This window comes from Anas platyrhynchos, chromosome 3 (assembly GCF_047663525.1).
Source record: "Anas platyrhynchos isolate ZD024472 breed Pekin duck chromosome 3, IASCAAS_PekinDuck_T2T, whole genome shotgun sequence".
Classification (NCBI taxonomy): Eukaryota; Metazoa; Chordata; class Aves; order Anseriformes; family Anatidae; genus Anas; species Anas platyrhynchos.
This window is the reverse complement of record NC_092589.1, coordinates 115170351-115193774: the sequence shown is the minus strand read 5'-3', so window position 1 is coordinate 115193774 and position 23424 is coordinate 115170351. Positions and strand designations below refer to the sequence as shown.

General features: G+C 43.4%; 1 protein-coding gene across 4 annotated transcripts in view; it reads right to left on the bottom strand.

Annotated features, from left to right (window-relative positions):
- Nucleotides 1–23424, bottom strand: part of RUNX2 (RUNX family transcription factor 2) — a 217353-nt gene that overhangs the window by 88304 nt on the left and 105625 nt on the right. For 2 of the 4 annotated variants that reach the window (XM_038176219.2, XM_038176221.2), the window contains 2 exons: nt 14618–14791; nt 4748–4909 (listed from right to left, as the gene is read on the bottom strand). In XM_038176219.2, coding sequence (XP_038032147.2) covers nt 4748–4909; nt 14618–14791 — 336 coding nt within the window. The remainder of the gene's footprint in view (nt 1–4747; nt 4910–14617; nt 14792–23424) is intronic. The other 2 variants (XM_038176222.2, XM_038176223.2) reach the window with 1 other exon arrangement.

Below are 23424 nucleotides of genomic sequence, written 5' to 3'. Positions count from 1 at the left end.
TCTAGATCCAGCCTGTATGGTCTGGCCAGAGCTGTAATACTAAATCCTTTAAGCTTCCACAGCAGGGTAGCTGCCTACAAGCTGCCCATCAGGAATAGGTTCAGGACTGTGCTCATTTCCAAGGCAGGACCTGTTTGGTAGCATTCTGGCCAACCCTTCTCTGAACCAACCCCGCTAACAATTAAGCAGCCCAGGCCCTGCCACCATTAAATGTATCAGTCAACAGATTCCTTTATGGCCATTTTACTTCAGGGGACTGGGTCTGCAGACTTCTGCTCACAGGCTGAGCCCAGTGTGTCCTCACCTGTCTCAGCATGTCCCAGTTCAATGACATGGTAAATGTAAAGATAGAAAAGTTCACCCAGTGCACTGTGAGGACTCCAGTGCATGGGAAGGGCAAGGAGGCACAAAGCCACCATCTCCAGCCTGCGCCATTCACAGCAACATGTCCCAGCTTCACAAATACAGCTGTCTGTGAAGGCGGTCACCCTGGGGCTGGAAAAGGAAGCTCTGGTGATTTGTACTGCTATCTAGCATCATTTTTATCTTTCTTTCTTTTGTTATATAGGCATTTTTCAAATGCTGTTGCTTAGAATAGGCTCCTTCACAGCCAGCACTGGGTGTATTAATGTTACTGAGCAAGTCCTCCAGCAGCTGAAGACATTGACCCTCCATGTGTCTCTCAAAGGTGGAGAAAAAAAAAGCAAGATTTTGCATTTAGGCAGAAGCATGAGCAGAACTAGTATAGAAGTCTCCCTGCCTCCCTTCTCAGGAATATTCTCAACACAAAAATTCAAGCTCAAATCATGATATGGGCCAAGGTGAGGCAGAACCTGGCTGGGTTAATCCAGGACAGCGTAACAGTGCTGTGACATGGGCATGTTTATTGGACAGATAAACCACCGCTTCGGGATTCACCTCACCAAATGCAGACTATCAGATCAGACTTGCCTGTGCCTGAGCTGCTCATCTAGACTCACTTCAGAGCCGTGGACAGAAACAGGCTCCTGCAAGGCACCACCAGGGACCAGTAGACCTATCTGGTCAAGTGAATTGAGTCCTCCAAAGGCTGCTTTGTCCCCACTGACTCGAAAGGAAGCTCAGGGTGACTGTCTCAGGTACCCTATGGGCATCTAAACTCAGAGTAAACCCGTACCTCCTTCAGCCACTGCACAACAACCCTCTTGTGACTGCAGGAGCAACGCAACCTGTACTCCTTGCTCTGAACCTTGCATGTGCCAAAGACTTGTTGGATCAGTCCCAAAGCTTTATGTAAAATGGCTCTGATGTGTATTTATATGAATCATATACATTAATTACATAATAGACACTTATGCTCCCCATCCCACATACAGTTTGGTTATGCATAGGACACAAAAACTGAGTGCCTTCACTATGAATCATGCAATAAGACTACATCCTCCAGGCAAAACTCTCTCTAAAATGACCATGTTCACATATTCCCATGGTTTCCACTACAATATTATTTAATTAAGAATATTAATCTGCTAGGCCACCAACTTTCATTGTCTTTTGGGGAACTCTAGGCAGACAGGTATTTTAATAAAATACGGGGAATCCTGCTCTTTTTATAATTGAGTTGATGCAATAAGGTAAGTCAACTGTATGGCCTCGTGGGTTTATTTTTTATTTATTCTTGATATGAACATGAGACTTATACACCAGAGAGATCATCAGCCCAAAGGTTGCATGAGTTTTTCCAGCTAGTCTTTGGGTATTTTTTTTTCTGCTTTTCAGCTGTTGCTGTTGAATACTGCCCCAAGATGTGTGAAATATCATTAATTAGTTGCAGATACAGCACTGGTCCCCATTTGCAGAATAGAAGATGAATATTTGAAGTTTCACACCTACGCTGCCATGAGCGCTCATTTGCACGTGCCTGCAGCATGCAAGCAGACATTTCAGCTGTGCAAAGCCAGCAGGTATGCGTCTAGACACTGGCACAACCCGTTCAGCCACATTACACCAGCCTGCCCGAATAACGCCTCGGGATTGCAGCCTGCTGCCCTTTTCCCCTCTCTCATGGGACGGAGAAATGTATGAATGGGTTGGTAATCCCCTGTCAGCTCACTTCCCATGGCCCCAAACCGATTTTGATGCTCAACACAATGACCACAACTGTGGTTGAAACAGAGGTGTCCTCATTGCCGAGAAAGGCACCCATCCCAGGATGGGGAGGAACACAAGCGTTTTGGTCAAGGGATGGATGTGTTTCCAGTTGTGGCAGTACCTTCAAAAATAGCTCTTGAGGGCTGCCACTGACCATACAAGCAAGACCCACTGGGTTATAAACCACTTTGCTTTTTTAGGTGGCATGTTTTCAACACCTGGGTGAGCACAGCCTAAGCAGTGGTCTAGGCAAAGCCACAGTGGCTTGTAGAAAGGCTGAGCGATGCGAAGCTGGGGCAGGTAGGAAGTCCTGTGCCTGTAGGTGTGACATCCAAGGCCTAAGGGGGAAATTTTACCCATTTTTCCTCCTGCATGATGTTAAGCAACAGGCAGTAAATATGGCATTCATTAAAATTACCTTGTATATTTTTAACAGCCTTGATAATCAGATTTCTGCCACCGTCTTGGGAAGCAAAGTTTGTTTTTATTCAAGGCCTTGTAAAACACTAATTCCTCCCTTATGCACTGAGGATGCCTGAAGTTTTTTAATATTTTTAGAGTCCTTTACTAGTTATTTTTCCTCATCAAAGCTCTGTTCTCTTCTGAAAGATGTGTTAAGTAACTGAGTAGAGGCTCCTTTCTCTCAGAACGTGAAGGATAAACTGGTTGCTGTAATGGGCACCTCTAAACCTGCATTTCTCTCTACTTTATACACAAAAGGGACCAGATCCTGCCCTTTTGTCCTGAGGCAGTACATGGAAATTTTCTCCTAGGCAGAAACCCTGGAGAAGAACTGCAGCGTTTGCAATAGGGGCTGCAACACATCTCCTTGATGCCTGAGAGCCAGGGCTCACCCAGGAACGCTGTTCTATAATTCTGAACGTCAGCAAACACTGCAGACAACCTCTGGCACTTGTGTGGAAGATCAAAGCCCCTTTTTTCCATTCTGAATCTAATTGGAAGCAAGATCCCTGTGTTGGGAGAAGGTGAGAGCCGCATGGAGATGTTGGTCGAACCCCCAGAATATGAATGGCAAGAAGAGTGATGGCAATCGACCGTGGAGTACAACAGAAAAGTTCAGGCCGCGGCCACATAATGTACACAGCCAGGTCGTTTAGTCATTCTGCCTGTGCCCACATGCCAGGCACTCATGTCTGAATACACACAGACAAGCAAGGGCTGCAGGGCAAGTACGCGCGGTGCAGCTGCCACGGTCCCAGCCGAGCCTCTCCTGGAGGTATTGCCGGAGGCACAATTGCAAAAATAACTGATTCAACAACACAGACCATCAGGAGACTCCGACTCAAAGGGAACTTGTTTCGGGCCAAACAAAGCATTTCCTCAGCATCAAGCCAATCTAGTTTTCTAAACCAAGTCAGCGCATTGCATGGAGAGCCCACAGGAACCTGCTCCACTACCCCACAACCCTTGGCCCACATGGAGACGTTTGGCATCTCTGAAAATGCAGAGCGTGCTAGGACCACAGAGGCTTTTGCAGCTGTTTGTTTGAGAAACAAAGCTTCCCTCTTCCAAGATGAAAGAAATCAAGGAGTCTAAACTAATCAAATCCTACATGCCTGCTGGCTGAAGTTCAGCTTGTCAGTGATGCAGCTCAGTGGAGTGATCAACATTTCCAGCACTACGAGCTTGGTGGAAGGGGAAAACACGACAGCAAGAAATTCACCTGGCTGCAAGTCAAACAGGTGTATGGCAGCAGAATCCGAGATTATAATAATATCTTGCAAACATGGAAAAAATAGATGTAATAAGACTGATTCTTTGGTTTTCATTAATGAATCATAAAGGCTTTCTTTACATTACACATGCTTTTTGGCATACGCTGCTAATATTTCTACACTTGCAAGGTTGGAATTTTCATACTGAGCCACCCTCGCCTAAGGTTCCTCATTTTTGGCAAGCTACAGAAGGTGACTGTGTGCCATGACAGGCTCTATCTTACTTTGGGGCAATCAGATTACTTCACACAGATGGTTTTATCACTGAGACCACTACAGATGAATTGCACCGTATGTAAATGTACATTTGTTTGATAAAAAAAAAAGTCTCAGTTCTTAGCTGCTGTCTTGTCTATATTCCTAAACTTATTTCCTCTCTCCTGCATCATTCCAAAGCACAATTTGTCCAATCTTTACCCTAAAGTGACTCAGCTAGTTTCTGATAGGCATCTTAAGTACTCATTAACTAAGGAAATAGGCTTTCTTGAGTTACTGGATTAAAACAAGGGAGAATGAACCTTAGCCTTAACTACTGAAGAAATAAAGGCCTCTAACATCACACACAACACAGAAGACACCAAAAAAAAAGAATATCACAATTATGTTAAAACACGTAAGCAAACATCCTCTTATGGGGGGTTAGAAAGAATTTGATCATAGAACCAGGTTCACAATATTCACAGTAAAAAAATATTCAGATCTGAAATGAACCTAGTGACAATCAAATGATACATGCGCCGAGCAACACAGCAGCTTTTCCACTCCAAAAAGAAAGGGACTTTGACCCTCACCCTATTAGGGTTTGTCTGCAGCCATTTAGGCAGCTTCTGCCAGTCCTGTACCTATCTGCATAATTGTTTTAGGAGAAACACGGTCTTTACCTGAGAGGCGTCTGGGCACATCGGTGATGGCTGGAAGTCCTGTGCCTCGAGTGGAGGACAGGGGAGTTGTGGAGTGAATGGACGGTGAAGTCATCTGGCTCAAGTAGGATGGGTAAGACTGGTCGTAGGACCACGGCGGGGATGACTGTGCCTGCCTGGGGTCTGGAAAATAAGAGAAAGAGCAAATAAAAAACAAGGAAGAGAAATTTTAGGGCACCAACAGTTGAAATAATTGAAAGAAATGAGATTACTGAACATACACACATCAGTGCTACAAGGAATGAGAACGCAATGAAGCACAACTTGCTCCTCTAGACTCAGCAACTTTAAGATTTGCTATGTGCTTCTTCTTCCCCATAAGATTTTTCTGAGGAAATGAATGGAGCAGTGAGCAGAATTTAAGAAAGATCTAGCAGCTGTTCTGTAAACTCCTGATATCTCTCGTCCAGGCCTAAAAGAGCCCAGCACTCCCCAGTCCTCAGGGATGCAGACAGATAAACTGACAGTAAATGAGAGATACAAGGCATGCTGCAGCTGAGCTGACTGAGGAAGTGGACTTTATAGGCAAGAAGACTCCAAAGTCAGCACTTGGCACGTCTGTCAAGCTGTTATCCAGTTCAAACATTACACAGAAGTGTTTTTAGTGCTGAAAATGCTCTCCAAGAAGGAAAATGTCATTAATCTTATTAACATCTGTCCAAAAATGTCATATTTGGATACTGGCCCAATTACCTACAGCCACTTCAATTAGAACAATATGAACCCAAATTGTTTGGGATAACTATCAGAAGCTAATGATGCTTTTTCACGTATTTGTTACTACTCACTATGGAGGAAATTATTTTAAGGATAAATACAGTTTATTTTTTGCTGAAGCTCTCTGGTGGATTGCACCAAGTGAGAAAGGGGGAGGGATAATTTTACGCACTGGTGTTGGGATTCCCAAACCGTTTGTTCTCACTTAATATCTAGTGATAAAGATATCACCAAATTCCTCATCAATTAATGATTAGTTTTATTTCTTTATATTGATAAAAACAAAGCATTTTCAACCCCAAAGTGTTATTGGGCAATCCCTGATAAACAGAAATCTATTTCTGAACTGGTTCGCGGAAACTCTAGCACATCCCTCCAAATTCTCCCTAATATTTTCAGTGAAGCACATCATGTCTACTCAGTTTGGAGAACCTGCAATATCAGAGCACTGTCCTGAGACCCTGCTTTGTAGACAGAAATGTGATAGCCACATGGCACAAGCAAAGGCACTTTTTCAGGAAATTCAACTCTTTTTTTTTTTTTTTTTTTTAACTCCTTTCCCTGCTCTTCCACACAGCAAAACCTTGTAGTTTCAGCTACTCCTTGTTTATTTTTTCTTTCAGTCATTATTTGTTTGAAGAGATGTCTGGAAAGCAGATACTTCCTTGAAGCAAAATAACTGTATAGATTAGGAAAAAAAAAAAAAAAAGACTTTCCAATTTAATTTTAAGAGGATTTTCCCTGAGTTTGCCATTTATACTAGAGCTGAGTAATACAAATGGTTAATATAAACTCCTCAGAAATCTGAAGGACACTTGATCATTAAATGTAATGAACTTCTTTGTTTTAACAATTTCAAGGCTAGGGTTGTATAGATTGGCACAGGTTCAAATCTGACTGACTGCTCGTTGTTATATCTGATATCGACATATTTCTCTGCCTCATTCCACTACTATAATTCACCATTCAGTCAATGGTAAATGATCTTCAACTGGGAACGGAAAGCCTACGCTTGCTGGGAAAACAATCTTAAAATTAATGATGTGTCAGGAGCACAATCTCAAATCCAAGCTCCTTCAAGCTTTTCAATTTCTATTTCTGAATCCAGAGCAGAAACCCTTAAAGTTTTGATTTCAGGTCAGCTCTGGTGCTGGAAGGAAACTGTATAGCAGGTAAGGATTGAGCAAAATCACAGCAGAGGATGTTTTCACAGGATTTTGGACTAAGATGGGGAAAACATCAGGAAAGGAGCTGCCTCCTGGAGGTTCATGCCACTTCTTGTGGGGTTGTCACGGTGTGAGAAGACCTTGGGTGACCCTGGCACCCTCCCCTGCTTTGCACACCCACACTAGATTTGGTTTTCCACCTAACATCCTTAATTCAACAAGCATCAATGCCTTTGTGAGTAACAAGAAGGATGAAGAGCAAAAAGTGAACAGACTTTTGTGGTCTTTTGAAACAGTATCTCCTATGGCACCGTCAGAGGCAGAACATGGGGCTGGACGGACCCTCTGTTGACCCAAAAGCATTTCATAGATTCTTAGGACATTTAGCTTAATTTGTACACTTCTTCTACAGGCCATCCCCACTGCAGCACATTATCAGATTTCTTTTTTTTAATTTATACTTGATTTAAAACCCCCATGAATCCCAAACTGTGAGATTTTAAACTGCAAAGTATTTTCAAGAAAGGGAAGAAAGAGAATAAACTGTTAGTGAAGACACTTAACCACTTATAGCCCTTACACTGATCTGCTGTTGTACTCAGGTAATTCACCCAGCCTCCCTGTGATGCAACTTCTACCTAAATTTCAGTATAATAATGATAAATTATTCCCTAACTGTCTTACATATTTAGTTGGTTGTTTCTTTACGGTGCTGGCACCGAGTACCTCATTCACAAAATGGGGTGCTTATCTTGGCTGGAAGCTTTCAATCCAGATGTTCAGGTGTGAACCTGAGCCCCTCTGAAACTAGAGTGCAAGAAACTTAGCTCCAGGGAAATGATATCATGTCTTCTTATGGAATAAAAAATAATACCAAGGAAAATTTTCAACCGAATTGAAAATCAGAAGATGCCTGAGAGCTCACTGACTGAGGAAAAGGCCAGAGAACATGAGGCTGGAGGGTAAATATGATTTCTACACACTGAGGCAGGGCCAAGGTCACGGCTAAGGTGGGGAATTTTGCCCTGTGGCATCAAGCACTATCTTTGGCCTGTTGGGAAAGCGGAACTGAAGATACGAGTTTTACCAGATCCTGGAGTAAATACCCTAAAATCAGCCTCCACTCATTGATAACAGACACGGTTTGTAAGGACACGTGAGGAGAGAGCAGAGAAACACTTTTTTGCCCTCATTTGCACTGCCACCCCCCTGGAGTAAAATGCAGTGAAATACAGAGTGAAAGGCCACCCCAAAGGCAGTCATGGAGCTGGGTCACACACGGCACCATTTGGTTTGGTGAAAGGATGTTCCCTGCAGTGCTGCTGCAGCAGAGGATTCACCCACAGGCCCAACTTCGCTTCTGGCTTCCTATCCCTCAAAACCAAGCCTGGGAGGAAGGAGGCTGCCACGCATGTTCCTTGGAGGTGCCTGCTTCCAGAATTTCCACTTATGAGGTAAATCTAAGGGGATACCAGAAGGAAACACAACAAGATCCTGGGCAAGGTCACTTCCTTGCTCTGGCACTGAAGGGGTGGTGTGGCCACTTGGCACACACCAGTGAGGAAGAAAGTACGAGCAGATTTGCGAGAGGTTTTCCTTGGCCTCCTACGTGCGGGACAAATCTTCCCGATGGAACCGACTGGAGGGCTTGTGTGTGTTTGCCAGGCTATCAGGCAGCTCCCGGGCCTGCGGGCCAGAGGCTTTGGGCTGTCGCGTGAAGCACCACGTGCTCTGGCAGGCAAAGCACCTCTTTCCAATCGCTAAAAGCCCAGAACATCTGAGAAACCCCAGAGCTCCGTGGCAGAGAAAACATCAAATCCTGCCGAAAGGAATCCCTAGAAAATAAGGGAAAATGCGAACACAAAAGTACACTGAACGGCTCGGGAGAAAGCCCACCCAGCTTCCAGCCCTGGAAGCCTGGAGAAGGGCTGGCAGAGCGTTAAACAGCAGCAAAGGGGGCGGCAGGCTGCGCTGAATTTGACTTTGCACTTGAAAATTTTGGAGTGATTGCTAAGAGCAGTCCTCCTTCTGTAAACATTTTTGTTACGCCTGTGTGGGTGTGAAGAAAAGTGCAGCTTTCATAATACTCGCTCGCAATGGAGCATTTTGCGTACGCGAAGAAGCCCTGGGTGCAGATCGGCTGAAACAAGTCAGCGGGGCGAGGTCTGAGCTAATAGACAAGCAGCTCCTTCCTGATTGTGGTGCCAGGTAAACCTCGATGAAGCAGGAAATCATGAGCAGTGCAGATTATTTTTTCTCTGGGTTTTGCTGCCACATGGACAGTCAGCGGAAGGTTTGCTCTGTTCTTGTTCTTTGCTGTCTGCGATTGACTGCACAAGCTTAGAGAACGAGGAGTGTTTTGAAAAATCAGCCTGAATTTGGGTGGATTATATAAACCTAAAACAAGAGACTGAACAACCCCCTGTGACCCAGTTCTCCCACCGAGGACATCGGCTCTCCAGCAATGTAACTTCTCTTCCTTCCATGGAAAAGTGTCAAAAAAGAGAAGAAAAAGCCTATAAATAGCCCTGAGGAAGTAGTTTTTCTCTTGCTTTGGCAGTAATTATGAAGCACACAGATTTACTATAGAAAGAGATCAATTTTCCATTTCCCAAGCTGAGCTGCAGTACTCAGAGCATACTCACAGGCTCGCAGCTCCTCAGCATACAGTCTATAAAACCCAAATGTCACATATGTGCATGCACTTTGCAAAAACACTTATTTAAATCCAGTCATCAGCTCTAGCACTGGTGGCTGCTGACTGTATTAGTGCTACTGTCGATGCTAAAAAACAAGCTGTCTGGAGCTATCTTTGGTAAACACTTAGAGCAAATATCTTTGGTTATGATCTTAACGAAGCCAAGATGACTTTCTGCATGAGTAAACACGCTATTGTTGTAAGCCCAACCCCAGCAAAACAACAACAAAAAATGCAACCTCCTCCTCTTCTCTGACTATTTCTTAGGCATATTTAAAAGCCCAGGGCTTGATCTGGATTGCCCAGTTCCATCAATGAAGTCCAGTCCAGCGGCGTTACACCCCAATGGACACTGGTGTAATTGAGACCAGATTTTGGCCTCAAGAACCTCTCAAACCATTTCTCCTCCCTCCTCCCAAGAGTCACATTTCTAAAGGGGGAAAAAAAAAATAATAAACTGAACAAGTATTGTCAGTAGGACAACTGAATTGTAAAGGGAAAAAAAAAAAAAAGGTTAAAAAAAAAAGAATACTTTAAAATATTTTAACAGGAGTGACACAAACACAAACGTTACCAAATGGAGGTTCACAGTGGCAACCAGCCAGTTGCCCCAAGGATGCAATCAATTTGCATAAAACAGAGCAGACTGCCGCCACCCTGGTGTTAATGGCAGAAGAAATCCCAGCTCCTCCACCTTACACGCTGACTCTTGTAGCTTTTATTCTATGTTACAGTGTACTGAAGGCACAATTCACCCGGTAAACCTATTACTCGGGTGTTTCCTTTCTCAAGGCTCTTTTCCAAGCAAGCATGTACTTTGCCTGGTGCACTCAGCAGGCTGGTGTGCACCAGCTACAGACTGATGCATGCTTTAGTGTGCTGCTGGTCCCAGGTAAGACACATGCAACCCATGGGAGGGCACTCACATAGCGCCAGTCTAGTAACACCTGGTTTCAGTTTCAAACCTGTCCTGCAGCCGATGGTCTCAGATAACAGACACTGGCAGTATGAATCAACCTGAAAAAGACCACGTGAAGATCTCTTGAAACTATCGATGACGGCTTTAAGTTACCTATGAGTCTTCTACCAGGGTAAATCATCCTCAGTAAACAAAGACTTCTCAGAAGCTGCGTAGTGTCTGCTTCACTACGGTACTTTCCCCCCCCTCCCCCCCCCCCCCATTCTGGTCTTTGAAGCATTTGCTTGATGGCTTCATATTCACACCCCATGATGATGCTGTGATGTGAGGAGCTTTCTGACACCTCCCTGAGTTTGCAAAAGGGCAACATCCAGCCTATTGCCCCACAAGCCCTGAAGAGGAGAATTAAGGGCTGGTACCATTTGGTACCATTCTCAGCTTCCATCTGGGGAGCCGAAGGCACTGTCTGCCCACAGTCTTCCCATCAGAGTCAGGACCTGTCCCCACTTGACAGCTCAGAATTCTTTAAATCTACTTTCTACAACCCTTAAAAATAGATAAATGATCAGAACTGGAAGCGCAGCATCACTGAAGAGTGTGGGAGAGGGGGAAATAAAAAAAGTAAAAAGAAATCACAGGACCTGCTTTCTGAGTGCTGTACTTTCAGTGCTGAAAGTCACAGATTGCCTATAGATCAGACGGTGCCACAGTGGTGATGGAGCATGAAACCTCACTTAACTCCCACTTCGCGGCCCCTGCAGCCCTGCGCTGGGATCCCAGCCCTGGCGCTGGCCACATTCCTGCCATCCACCTCGACAGAAGCTAAACCTCACCGGTTGCATTTTAGAAAAACAACAGTTTTCCTCATTTCATACTGAACCACTGATGCAACAAGCCAGTGTCTGAATGGGACTGTAACCTGACCCGCTAGCAAGTTGTTCAAGTGCCATTAGGGAAAGGGAAAAGAATAAAAAGGCAAATATACCAATATCCAAATGTGAACAGACAGGATTCCTGATTTACGGGCAGCAAACAGGGTTCAAATTGAATCTGCATTGCCTCAGCAAAGGCATCTGCTTATTGGACGATTTGTTTTTTAATGACCCTTCAAGGTTGCTTTTGCAGAATCCTAGTTAAAATGCCATGTTGAATAAGGGCAACTCTGTGCCTTGTACTGCTGCAGCCCGCTCCTGTGGTAGGTTCAGGACTGTGCTGTGATTTGTGAAACCTGTACTCTGATACTCCAGCAAAATAAACACAACCCAGACAGAGAAAAGAAATATAAGAGTGAACCCCAAAGTGCTGAGTTCTTTCATACTCAGGTGTGGGCCTGCCAGGCTTTAAATATTATTTCTGTTTAATCATGCAATAGCTATGCAAGACCTCAAGTGGAACGAAACAAAACCAGTTTATGGGCTTACTGGTAATAATATGGACTCTGTCATAGGAATGCACTATTTACTGTTAAAGTTATTAAGAATTAATTATTTCCCCTAAATTGCTAGGTAAAAAGATTAAGAAACAAAGGTATTTCTAAAGGAATGTTTGATTAATTCCCATAAAGGTAATAAAATGTCATTGTATTTCGGACAAGCGTCTGCACTCCTTTTAACACATACCCAAACCACACCAGCCCAGTGACCACGCTGAGAAGCCAGTGGGTACTTCCCGCTGAAGATCACACCACAACAAGGAAACCGGTGGAGATGGACAGCACAAACAGCTCATGCCTTATTACCACACCAAGCAGGCATATGTTTAGCAATTTCCCATGGTCAGCTAGCACCTGATCAAAGAGGTGCCTGGTCTGAGGCATCCACTTTGCCTCCCATTGGCACAACTTGTGTGGCAACGAGCATCCATTCATCCCATAAGAACTCGGAGGGACTGTCCGCAGAAGCATCCCAGCATTTTGGTTGAACATCAAAGCACGTAGAGCTTTACAGATTACAATCAACATCCTGAAGAGCACAAAAAGAGCCTTGTGGGGAAGACAGTGCAATTCACAGAGTTCACACCGATGCAACATGCTCACACTAATCGCCTTATTAAATGGGAGGGCTACCAGAAAGCTAACAAGTAGCCTTTGAGGGCTGGCTATTTGGCTTTTCTAAACTGAGGAGGAGACAAGAATGGGGAATGGCAAATACTGTACTGGATCACAATAGAGACCCTTATTCATTAAAAACTTTAATATGCAGTGGAGTCCTCTTTGCTCTGGGGGAAATGAGAGCACTTTTGGGTTCTAAAGTATCCCATGACTATGAGTTTAGCTGTCAAGAAAAGCATATAATCCGTAATAGATGGGAAAGTCAGCCTGCCTTTCTTGGTTCAGCTCACTTCCCCCTCTGCCCTACCACCACCACTTCCCTGTCTGGATGAAGCCTCAGCTGGACCAGAGCTCCTGGCTTTGAACTGCTGAGTCTTCAAACTGCAGAGCAGATAGGGAACACCACACAGCTTTGTCTGTAGCCAGGCTTATTTAAGCCTCATCTGAAGTTTTCACCTCTCGGATCTGTGAATGCTGCTGCTGATTCATAACGAGGCAGAGAAGTACTCTATTAATCAAACCCAGCAGAACATTTTCTACAGGAGGCATTTATGTGAATGAGAACAGCATATGAGGTTACACTTAGTGAGGAAGAAAATTACAAGGGGATCTCAGTTCTCGTGCTTCGGGGCATAAGCTGATCACCAGATGGGGTCAGGAAGAATTTCCCCCTCCTTCATACTTAGATATACTGTTGCACAATAGGTAAACTATGGGGGCACAAGGAAGGAAAAGAGAAACTGATTATAGCCCCAGATTTTCCCTCTGTTTTTTGGGGGACTGTCATGTCCCCAGATACTGTCAGACAGAAGACAGTAGGTTAGAAAAAATATTGGGCTTCAGTCTGGCAGTTCTTACCCAGAAAATGATGTGCACAAGAGTCCTGACTTCACAGGTCCAACTAATAAAATGCTAAACCCGGCCAAAAAAACTGCTGGTGGGCAGCAGGTACTGTGCAATGAGTGCTAGCAACATATTTAATATATCGTAAACATGTCATACTAGTTAAAGGTAGACTTCTAGATCTGGGAGTACTTTGTCACAGCTCATGGGAACAATTTTTTGTTTCAATTCTATGAGTGCTTTGGGTTCAAATTAACCCACTTACTTCTCTTCCTTACTGCGAATTAATAAACCAGTTGAACTTTAAAAAGAAGAAAAAGAAAGAAGAAGAAAGCCACAACACTTTGTTAAAACCACTAAGTTTCAGCTGGTATCATGTCAAAACCACTTGAAACATGAAACCAGAAATCTTCCTAGGTTGACTCAAAGACTATGTCTACACTAGGAGTGCTTTACCAGTAAAGGAATACTGGTGTATTACATTGGCAAAGGACTCCGGGTGTTAGACACAATTATAGCAGCAAAACTGAGTTTTAAACCAGTCTAGTACATTGAGTCGAGTTTTTTTGCCAAACTTGCACCTAAGTTAAGTTCTCCAACAGTTCTAGTAAGTGAATTGGTCAGGGCCAACACCTCTTCACATCCCAGACAGACATGAATGCATCAGCAGAAGTTGTGAGTGCAGAAATGTCCAAAATTAGATAGAGGTTGCTTTGAAACTCTTTTGAAAAATATAGACAGCTCTGCATTTAGAAAAAAAATATGACAAAATCAGTATATTTTGTAGGCTATACAGTTTTGTTGCAAACTTCTGGCATAGCTGCAGTTAAACATCTTATTTCAGCCTTATAATCTGTGACATGTGGTATTTTATGATTTCTCTCAACACATTGAAATCTGTCTCTCAGCATGCAATCATAAATGTTGCATATAACCCTCATAAGCAACCTTTGGAGATTTCTCTCTAGCCCAGTTCGTTTATTGTAACATTGGTCAGCACCAGTGCTAGAACGAAACTGTCACATGAGAAGATTGTGTTATTGTTCTGACAGAAAGACCATTGAGTTCTGGCTGCTTCACTCAACACCAGTGCAAAATAAAAAGGCTGAATAAAAATGTTCATTCTAATAATGCACTAATATGTCCTATTGCACATACAGAGATAAAGGCAGAGCAACATGACAGAATTTCACTAGATTCCTACTCGATTTACCCAGATTGACTATTTTTGGACCTATGGCAAAAAGATACATATTTAAAAAAAAAGACATTTTCAACTTCAAATGCTATAGAAGAAAACTATTCCCACCTAGCTTTGCCTGGAACACATCTCTCACTATGTAACAGCCTCTTTTTCTACAGTTGAGACACAAATATCCATCCATAAGCAATTACTACCATTGCCTGTGCAAGTCAAACCTATGGTTCTGTCTCTTACCTGTAATCTGACTCTGTCCTTGTGGATTAAAAGGACTTGGTGCAGAGTTCAGAGAGGGCCGTGGGCTCTGGGTCGGGACCCCTACTCTCATACTGGGATGAGGAATGCGCCCTAAATCACTGAGGCGTTCAGAGAACAAACTAGGTTTAGAGTCATCAAGCTTCTGTCTGTGCCCTGGAAACAGTAAATCATAAAATAAAAGCGTTAATAACAAGATTTAGTAATTTAACATACCAAATAAAAAATAGAAAAGGCCTCTAAGGACCTGTTATTAGATTAATGGACTTCGTAGGTATCACAGCTACCCCGTATCACAGCTACCCCCAATAACACAGCAACATCGGTGGGGGGGGGTGTGTTTTGGACATGGTTGTGCTGGTGAAAGCCTTAACTAGCACAACTGTGCCCATACAGATACGTAACATGTTGTAATTTGGATCAAAGTAAGCACTTATGGACACCCACACAAGGTCTTTTTTTTTTTTTTTTTTTTTTCCTTTTTTAGCTATACTGATAGTTAAAGGGGCAAAACTTTTTTTTTTCCAAGAGCAAGCCTCACATGTAGGTAGAAGTTAACAAGTGGGACAATTATTCCATGCCTGGTTTATATGTTGTTGTGGATTTTTGCTAAGAAAATGCATGTTTTTCATCTCCCCAACTTTTTCTCTCTTTTTATTTAACTCTGTCATGGTTAGTTATAAGCTTCCATTCCTCTGTAACTTGGGAGCTTTTCCAAACAGAAAATAGTCATTTGAGAAGGGCAGTATCACAAGGAATACTATCAAAGCTTCTGGCAAGGACTGGGTCCTACACTGCCCTTGCATGGTCAGCCTTCCTCCATGCTCCTACTTCTCTCCAAAAGGATGTTCGCTGCCTCTGTGTCATAGGGCTGCACTCGGAAAAGTCTTTTATGGGTGCTCAGTTGTCAAATGTAGAGGGGAAAAATTACAAGAGCAACAGGATGCACCAGCTGGCAGGTTGTTACTCTTCATATTGTCATTTAGATGTTTCAAGAGTAAAGGTTTTACTTCTCTAATTGTTGTATTTTTGCTCCTAAGTTTAATTACTTTTCAAAGTAATTATAGATGCTTGTCGCACAATGGTAGCTTTGGATGTGAGGCACAGAAGGTGTTATTTCTATCGTTCAACATATGGAGAAACAGGCACACAAAGAGATTAAGGTCAGGACTAATTTTACTTAACTTTAGCCATTCATAAATCAGGCATCTAGTCTAAACTCTTCTAATGTAGACTTCCTCTAGAGTTAATGGAAAGAAATAGCTACTTCCAGAGGGCAATTCATCTCATTTGTCTCTGACACCAGTCTTAAAACGGGATGATTCACCTACTGAATTTGCTTTCTCTTCCTTCTCTGATCAGAGAGGGAGCCCACATGACTAGTTTAATTAGACACCCTCACCATTAGTCAACATTAAATGGAATTAATCTTACCCTAAATTAACAACTAAGGTCACACGAAAAGCCCCTGGCAGAGCTGAAATGGGAACCCAGACCCCCAGATTGCACAGCTGCCTCCATCCTTGTAAAGAGAGCTGGGGTATCATCACAGGCAACAACTGGGTAGGATATTTTTATGCTTTTAACGTTAAGAAGGGTCCCTGGTATGATTTGGTGTTGAAACATTTGGTGATCTCCAGTGGTTTGAGATAAACTGGATTATCCCTCAGCAGTGTGAATGCAGCCCTATGCTAGGAGGCTATGAGTTCAGCTTTGCAGACACGGTCAGATTGCCCCATCAGTCTTAGGGCCACAGAGCCATCTCTGGCACTGCTTAATTTAACTGTATTAAATGACGCCATGGAGCCCCGGGATCTAACTATCAGACCATCACTCTTTATAAAATGCAATTTAATGGTGTCTGTCACTACAGAACTGATGTACATGAGTTCACATCATCTAACTGGGACCATGGTGCTCAAATATGACTGAAGGCAAAGTGATTTCTGTAATAACTAGCTTTTAACTAGATTTAGAGAAATCAGTGTTCTAGATTGTAGAGTCTCCCTCCTTGGAGATACTCAAAAGCTGCCTGGACAAGGTCCAGGGCAACCTGCCCTGGGTGTCCTTGCTTGAGCAGGGGGGTTGGACCAGATGGACCCAGAGGTCCCTCCCAACATCAGCCATTCTGGGCTTCTGAGAAAACTGAAGGATTCAGGTCGGGAGATGAGAAGAAACTGAATGGAATTTAATTTTGGATAAACTTTTCTAGTAATTTTAAAAAATTAATTAGTTGACCCATTATTCTGTGCTTTGAAGTATGATTTTTCTCCCCCATGATGACTCAATATAAAAACACGGGGTAGGTGGGAGCTCTCTCATTAAAGAGAAGGAGCTGCTGTATGTCAGAGACCTAGAGAACTACCAGCTAACACAGGTGACTCCTTTCTTTAAGAGGTATCGATCACTTCAAATGGGGAATGATTTCTGGTGGGCTTGTAATAACTCTATAATGGCAGCTTAATTAATAGGATAACATCTAGCCTGTTAGTCTTTAGCATTATCTCTTCCATCTATGTAAATTACAAGTTGTACAAGCTGGGTGCTGCTAAATCTAAAGAAATAACTTTCACACACACAGTCGGTACTCTCTTGGGATTTGTCCTGCATCTTTTTTTTTTTTTTCCACATTTTTTCTGTTTTTGGCTTTCCATTTGCCAGTCACATTTTCTAGTCTGATTTTTTTCTTTTTTTCTTTTTTTTTTCTTTTTTTTTTTTTTTTTTTTTTTTCCCACAGAATCCCTTTCCCCTCCCCTTTTCTCTTTAATTCATTCCTAATTGCATTTCAGCAATTTCAAGAGGGTCCAAAATAAGGCAAACGCTATTAGCCTATCTCTGACCTTATGCAATAAGGCTGACTTTACCTGGGAATGAATCTATCCCCAAAGTGAATTTGATTTTGAATTTTGATAGAAAAATCCTGCCCCATGTTTATACAGGGTCTTTTTTGCTAAAGAATTATAAAATGCTTTCCTAACAAACCAGTGCACAAACTATTTGACTGTCTTCTACACACTTACTGAACAATCACTATATAGGGCAGCACTCCTGCATCAACCCATACCCAGCAACCACCAGCTTTGTTTCCATCACACTCATTTTGCCGATAGCTTTTCTAGAACAGATATTGTGTTTAACTATGTGTATTTAAATGAATTGTGTCTATCACTGAAAGATAAAATTCAACAGGATAGCAGCGCACTTCAATGTAGGCATGGGGGTGGGGAAGAATAAGAAAGATTCCCACATCTGTTTGAACTGAAATAATTGAGAGATGTGTGGATTTAAGTGTTGTCATCACCACCATCCCCTCCCCTCCAAAAAAAAAAAAAAAGTAGGGAAAAGAGATCTGTGCACATCTGGAAGACCCCAGGCATCAATGGAACTGCAAGTCCCCAGAAACCAGCAAGGGGCCAAAGACAGACTTGCCTTCCTCTTCTGGTCACTTAAAATTTAGGGCTGTAACACATAGTCATGTTGTTACAAAGAGACCCGCAAAGAGCCACATTCCCCCAAGCGAAATGTCCCAGTAAAATGAGATTACACTACAACGTTGTATGCTATGGGTTACTGTGCTTTCATAAAAGCTGATGTGCCCACATTGAAAATAAGTAGGAAACTCAACAAAAAAACTTCATATTCAGGAGGTGCTTGCAAAGAAATGTAGGAAACTTAAATAGTTCTTTTGCCCTGATTTCTGTGAAAGAAAAAATAATATCCTATTAAGTACAGAACAGCCATGAAGCATGGGCTGAAATACTGGTAAAAAGGCCTTCTAAGTAGCACATAAGCAGCAGCAATGAAATATGCGATACATGTTTAAAACTCATTCCACAAGCTGCTTTTCATCTCTCATTGATATATGTGCCCGTTGACAGAGAAATTCCTGATCCCAGGGGAGTGCGCTAAGAAAAGCTGTATTCCTTGGTCTCAGTCATGAGGCATAATTTTATTTCAGGAAAAAAGATTAGGGTAGTAAGTGTGGATAGCTCAGTGAGAATCTGTGATCTGCTGCAGCAGTGATTACATTAAAAAGCAGTATGAGGCTACACAGAGGATAGGATAAACTAATGTTGCAGCTATCCCAATGCCAGGACTTGGCGCCTAGGATGGTCCTGCCAGCAACACTGCATTTAGTGTTGGTTATTCTGTTACAAAGAAGATTTTGTGGGATGGCTTGGGCTTACTGAGAGGGGACAAGATAATTAGGGACACAGGCAGCCTTTGATAGGAAATGCAATCAAAAAGACTGAGGCTGTCACATGAAGTGACACCAGATAAGGATGAGACCCAACAGCCACTGGAATAGAGTGGGTCACAGGAAAGAAAGTGGAAAAGAAATGAGAATAGTGTGGAGTTAATAGACAAAAGCTATACGGACAGTTCTGGCTTGTCTGCTGTCATAGCACAAAACGTGTGCCGAGCAATACCCAAATCTCTCTCCACCACGTTCAAACCAAACACCAATATGAATATCAGTTTCTGGAGACAGAAAGCATTGCCATTAATCTTCCTAGCGCCAATTTTGGCCGTTCTGTATGAACCGACCTGGCAAATAGCACTAAGGGGGTGCAACAAAGTCGGTGCAAGCCTCAGCCAGCCAGCTGGGGCCTGCACCCACCGCCTCGGCCCGATGGGCCCCGACAGCCTCAGAGCGTGCCAAAATAGCACCTGGGAGCTGCTCTGTTCGGTTACCACATTCCAGCCGTGGCAGGAGATGTAAGAAGGCTTCATCTCCAAATTAATCATTCCAGTTTAAATGAAATGAAGGAACGTCTTCCAGATCAAAGCAACGCAATCTCGAGTCGGCTGGATGTGGTAACTGGAAGGGGACGCGAGCTCGTCCCTCAGCCCTGAGCTTCCACTGCACCGCAGGAGAAGTCAAGATGTAAATCGGGCCGTGGAAGAGGCTGACTTGCAGAATGTAAATGTGGTGTTGATGCTTGAAGATCTTTCCCTCCTCGGGGAGGAGGGGTGTGCGTTTTTATCTTTCAGCTTGTGGGTGTGGAACTGAAAACTAATCAGATTATGCTACACGTGGCCTAGCCAGATGCTGACATTCAGGGACACCCTTTCTTTGTACCATGTACACCACCCACCGTATTTTTGTTTTTGTTGATGGTGGTAGGGTTTTTTTGTTGCTTTTTTGTTTTGTTTTGTTTTTTCTTTCCTTCTGGTACCAAAGAGATCTGGTTACCAGATTGTCAACAGATGTTTTTATCACTCTCAAGTGGAATAGCTATTTTCGGTCATCACCCATTTCTATCTTTTTCGTTTCTGCTGTAGCAAAAACAAAAAGTTGCATGGGAGTCAGGTGTCTCTTATAAAAAATTCCGAGGGATGTAGAAAGGTCACAAAAGCAAAAAGTTGGGCCATCTCCTGCTGGGGACACATTTGCTAGGATGACGGTCAGACACAAAATAGCACCACTGTTGGTGTTCTATGTTGTGAGCGTACTCAGCACCAGCAGGACCCAGGGGAAATTTGGAGTGTCACTCCATGGAGGTCTACATCTTGCAATCTATGAATGCTGAGGCCAGTAATCAAGGCTTTCTACACAGCAGTGGCTCTGGGTTGAGTGTTGAGATTGAAAGAGAAGAAAACTGCAATGGAAAAGGGTCTTACTTTAAGGCTAAGGGGTAACACAAATAAGGATCACCTAGATTACAACCTATAAATTACAGCCTATACAGACCAAGCTTTCCCTGACTTCAGAAGAAGGACATCTGAGCCCAAGAGCTCAAGTTTTGATTATTCCCACTGTTCACTAAAGGTAAAGCTCTTTAGAAATCTAAAGAATGTGTATATATTTTCCTACTAACTTTATAAATAGAGACATCTTAGAGACACTCTATTTTTTAAAGTTAATACACTAGTGACATACTTCTGTGTACACACTGTAGAAGACAAATTCACATCACAAAAAAAAAAAAAAAAAAAAAAAAAAAAAAAAAGTTACATGTCCTGTGAATTTCATCACATTTTTTACTTAAATTCTCTTTGGACATGTTTCCTTTGATCCTATGGATCTGATGTAACTGGAAGATACTGATTGTGAATTCAGCTACAGGCTTGTAAAGCTGAAGTCACATTTAAGCCACGGTAAGAGTTCAGACCTGAGCCTAAGGCTTCTTAGCAGCTGTTGCACAGGGACTGAATAATGCTGCATATTCAGCATGAAGCAAAGACGTTCATTGTTCTGTTACAAATTTCAGACAATACATCATTTCTGCAAGATAGCACTCCAAAGCGCTGTCAGTCTATGCTCTGAAGGTAAAAATAAGAGAGCCATCAATCAGCAAAAGCCCAGAAGACTCACATCAGCTCTTCGCAAGCAAAAATGTGTGAAGCAAGTCACAAGAGTCCCACTTGTGACGAACCCATCCTCCCCAGGCTGGCTTCCCTCTGCCATCCCCTGGCCCACTCCTACCAAACACACACAACCCAAGGTTCATGAAAAAGAAAAACAAAATGCAAGAGAGCCAAACAATTTTTACCCACGAAAGGGAAAAGCTTGGAACCCTTCCAGTCTCTTGGGTAAAGACACAATTATGAGAAGAAAAATATAATCTACCCAAGAGACATAATTACATAATTAGGCCATAGGCTGTGCATAGGAAAGGTTCTTATAATTCATATAACAAGGATCTACATAGGTGCAGTAACTGCATTTAATTCACTCAATAGAGGAAAAAAAAAAATGTTTGTTTTTTAAATAGCTGAGGGCACTGGTTTGCATTAGACTGGAGAGTTTATTCTCCCAGCTGTACACAGAGCCCTATTAGTGTCAACAGGAGTCACACAGGCGCAGGCAGAAAACACGACCCCATCTCTTTTTGTTCTCAAAAAAAGACATATTTTCTACCCAAAGCAGGCAAGGCCTGGACCTGAAGCTATTGCTGAGAAGTGAAAATAAGTAGCAAACAAGAACATATGCTGTGGATGGGCTCCGATCCTGCTCAGCTGATCTAACGCAGCCCATTGGCAAAATCCCACTGAACTTCTTGCCCTGACCCCTGCTCTCCCAAAGGTCTGCGAGGATTGCTGGTATGGCTCCAGAAGGGCCAGATCCAGCTCCCAGGGGAATCAGTTATGCTAAGACCTTCCAGGAGCTGTGGCTCAAAGCCAAGGTGAGCCGAGGCAGAGATAAGTTTGAACGTTAGTTTTTCCCATGTTGAGGTCAAGCCCTGGGAGCATCTCTGGTGTCAATGGTGATCTCCCCATTGACTTATTGGGAGCTAAAGCTCAACTTGCAGGCTGTCCCCCTAGTCTGGAATGAATTAAGAGCTTCCAGCAGGTTAAAGGGAGGAAGGGGCAGGAAGGGTGAGGGGAAATTATCCCATGGGTGCGTACTCCGTGCCCCTGAGTGCCCATGGGAATAAGCCTAACTCAGTCCTTGAAAAGCCTTTGGGAATATAAAGTGTGATCAATGCTTTTTAAAATTCATCTGGGGTCTGTGAAAAGCACATATCTGGCTGAAAGACAGACCCAGAGGTCAGGGTTTTTCAGCAATTTGCAACAGCTGCAAAGTAGCCTCTTGCTCCCAAAAATTCTCTATGCAAGGAGGCGGGAGCAGGGCTCCGAGAGCCCCAGGCTGCTCCCAGGACACACAAGGGACACGTGGCAGGGACCGAGGTGGCCGGGAAGCTCACACAGGGAAAGCTGTGTGAACAGAGCAAAACTGGAAGATTTGATGAATGAAAATGGAGAGGCACTTTGAGGACAAGGACAAGAAGAGCAATAAGGTGCTGGAGTGTCTGCTCTTGCTCTGGTTCTCCCCAGCATCTCAGCTCACCCCAGTGATGCCAGGTCCACTTCTGCCCCTCTGCTGTGCCACCCCTCAGCTCTCTAACTCGCTCAACAAAGCAGCAAGGTCTCTCCTCACCATGGGAGTCCCCTGAGTTCCTTTTTTTCTTTTCTCTTTTCAAGTTTTTGAATTTTGACTTGTATCCTGAAGCTCGTTCTGCACAGCTAAGCAACATCTCATTGAACATCATCACAAATTGGCTGGCTGGGGAGGGAGCAGGTGGGAACCCCTCGCACCACAAGGCTCTACCTTCACCTTTTCCATCGTTCAGGAACATAAAGGAATCTGTGTTCACATGTGCCAGGAAACCAGCTAAACACTGCTGGCATCACTGCTCAGAGACATTAAAGACAACTCATATAAACAGAGACTGTCACGCAAGTCTCAGTCCCTGCCTTAATTCCCTTTACATGCTGGTATCTGTTACACTCTCCCCCTTCTCCTCCCTCCTTTTTCTTTTTTTTTAGCAGAAGGGGGGAAGGAAGAGAGCAAGGGCCGTACTGCAAAAGTGCAAGAGCTGCTCATCTCAACTTTACCATCCTCATGCTAACCCAGCAATATCATTAAGGAATAGGAAGACATTCCTCCCCCCCCCCCCCCCCAGAGGTAGTCATCCCAAAAAGAGCCCGCCAACTTCTGCTTGCTGCAGCAAACAGCAGTAAAGATCATAGCAATTGAAGGGGGTGGGGGGCGAGAGAAAAAAAAAATCTCAAGCTGGCCTCCCTCCAGCTGGCAGGAGGGGTTGGTTTTCTTAATGCTTGCGAAACCTGATTACTTGAAAAGAACGAAAAGGGGGCGATGTAAACACAACCATTAAAACAGATTTAAGATGCTTAGTTTAAATCTAGCCTCAGAGCTCTCCGATGCTGTGCTGCCCTGCAACTCCCTGCTCTCCAGACATCAGTAAGGTGCATTTCGGGGCTTTGGTTTTGTTTTACACCCCCAAAACCAAGAGCGTACTGCAGACGGAGAGCTGCGGTTA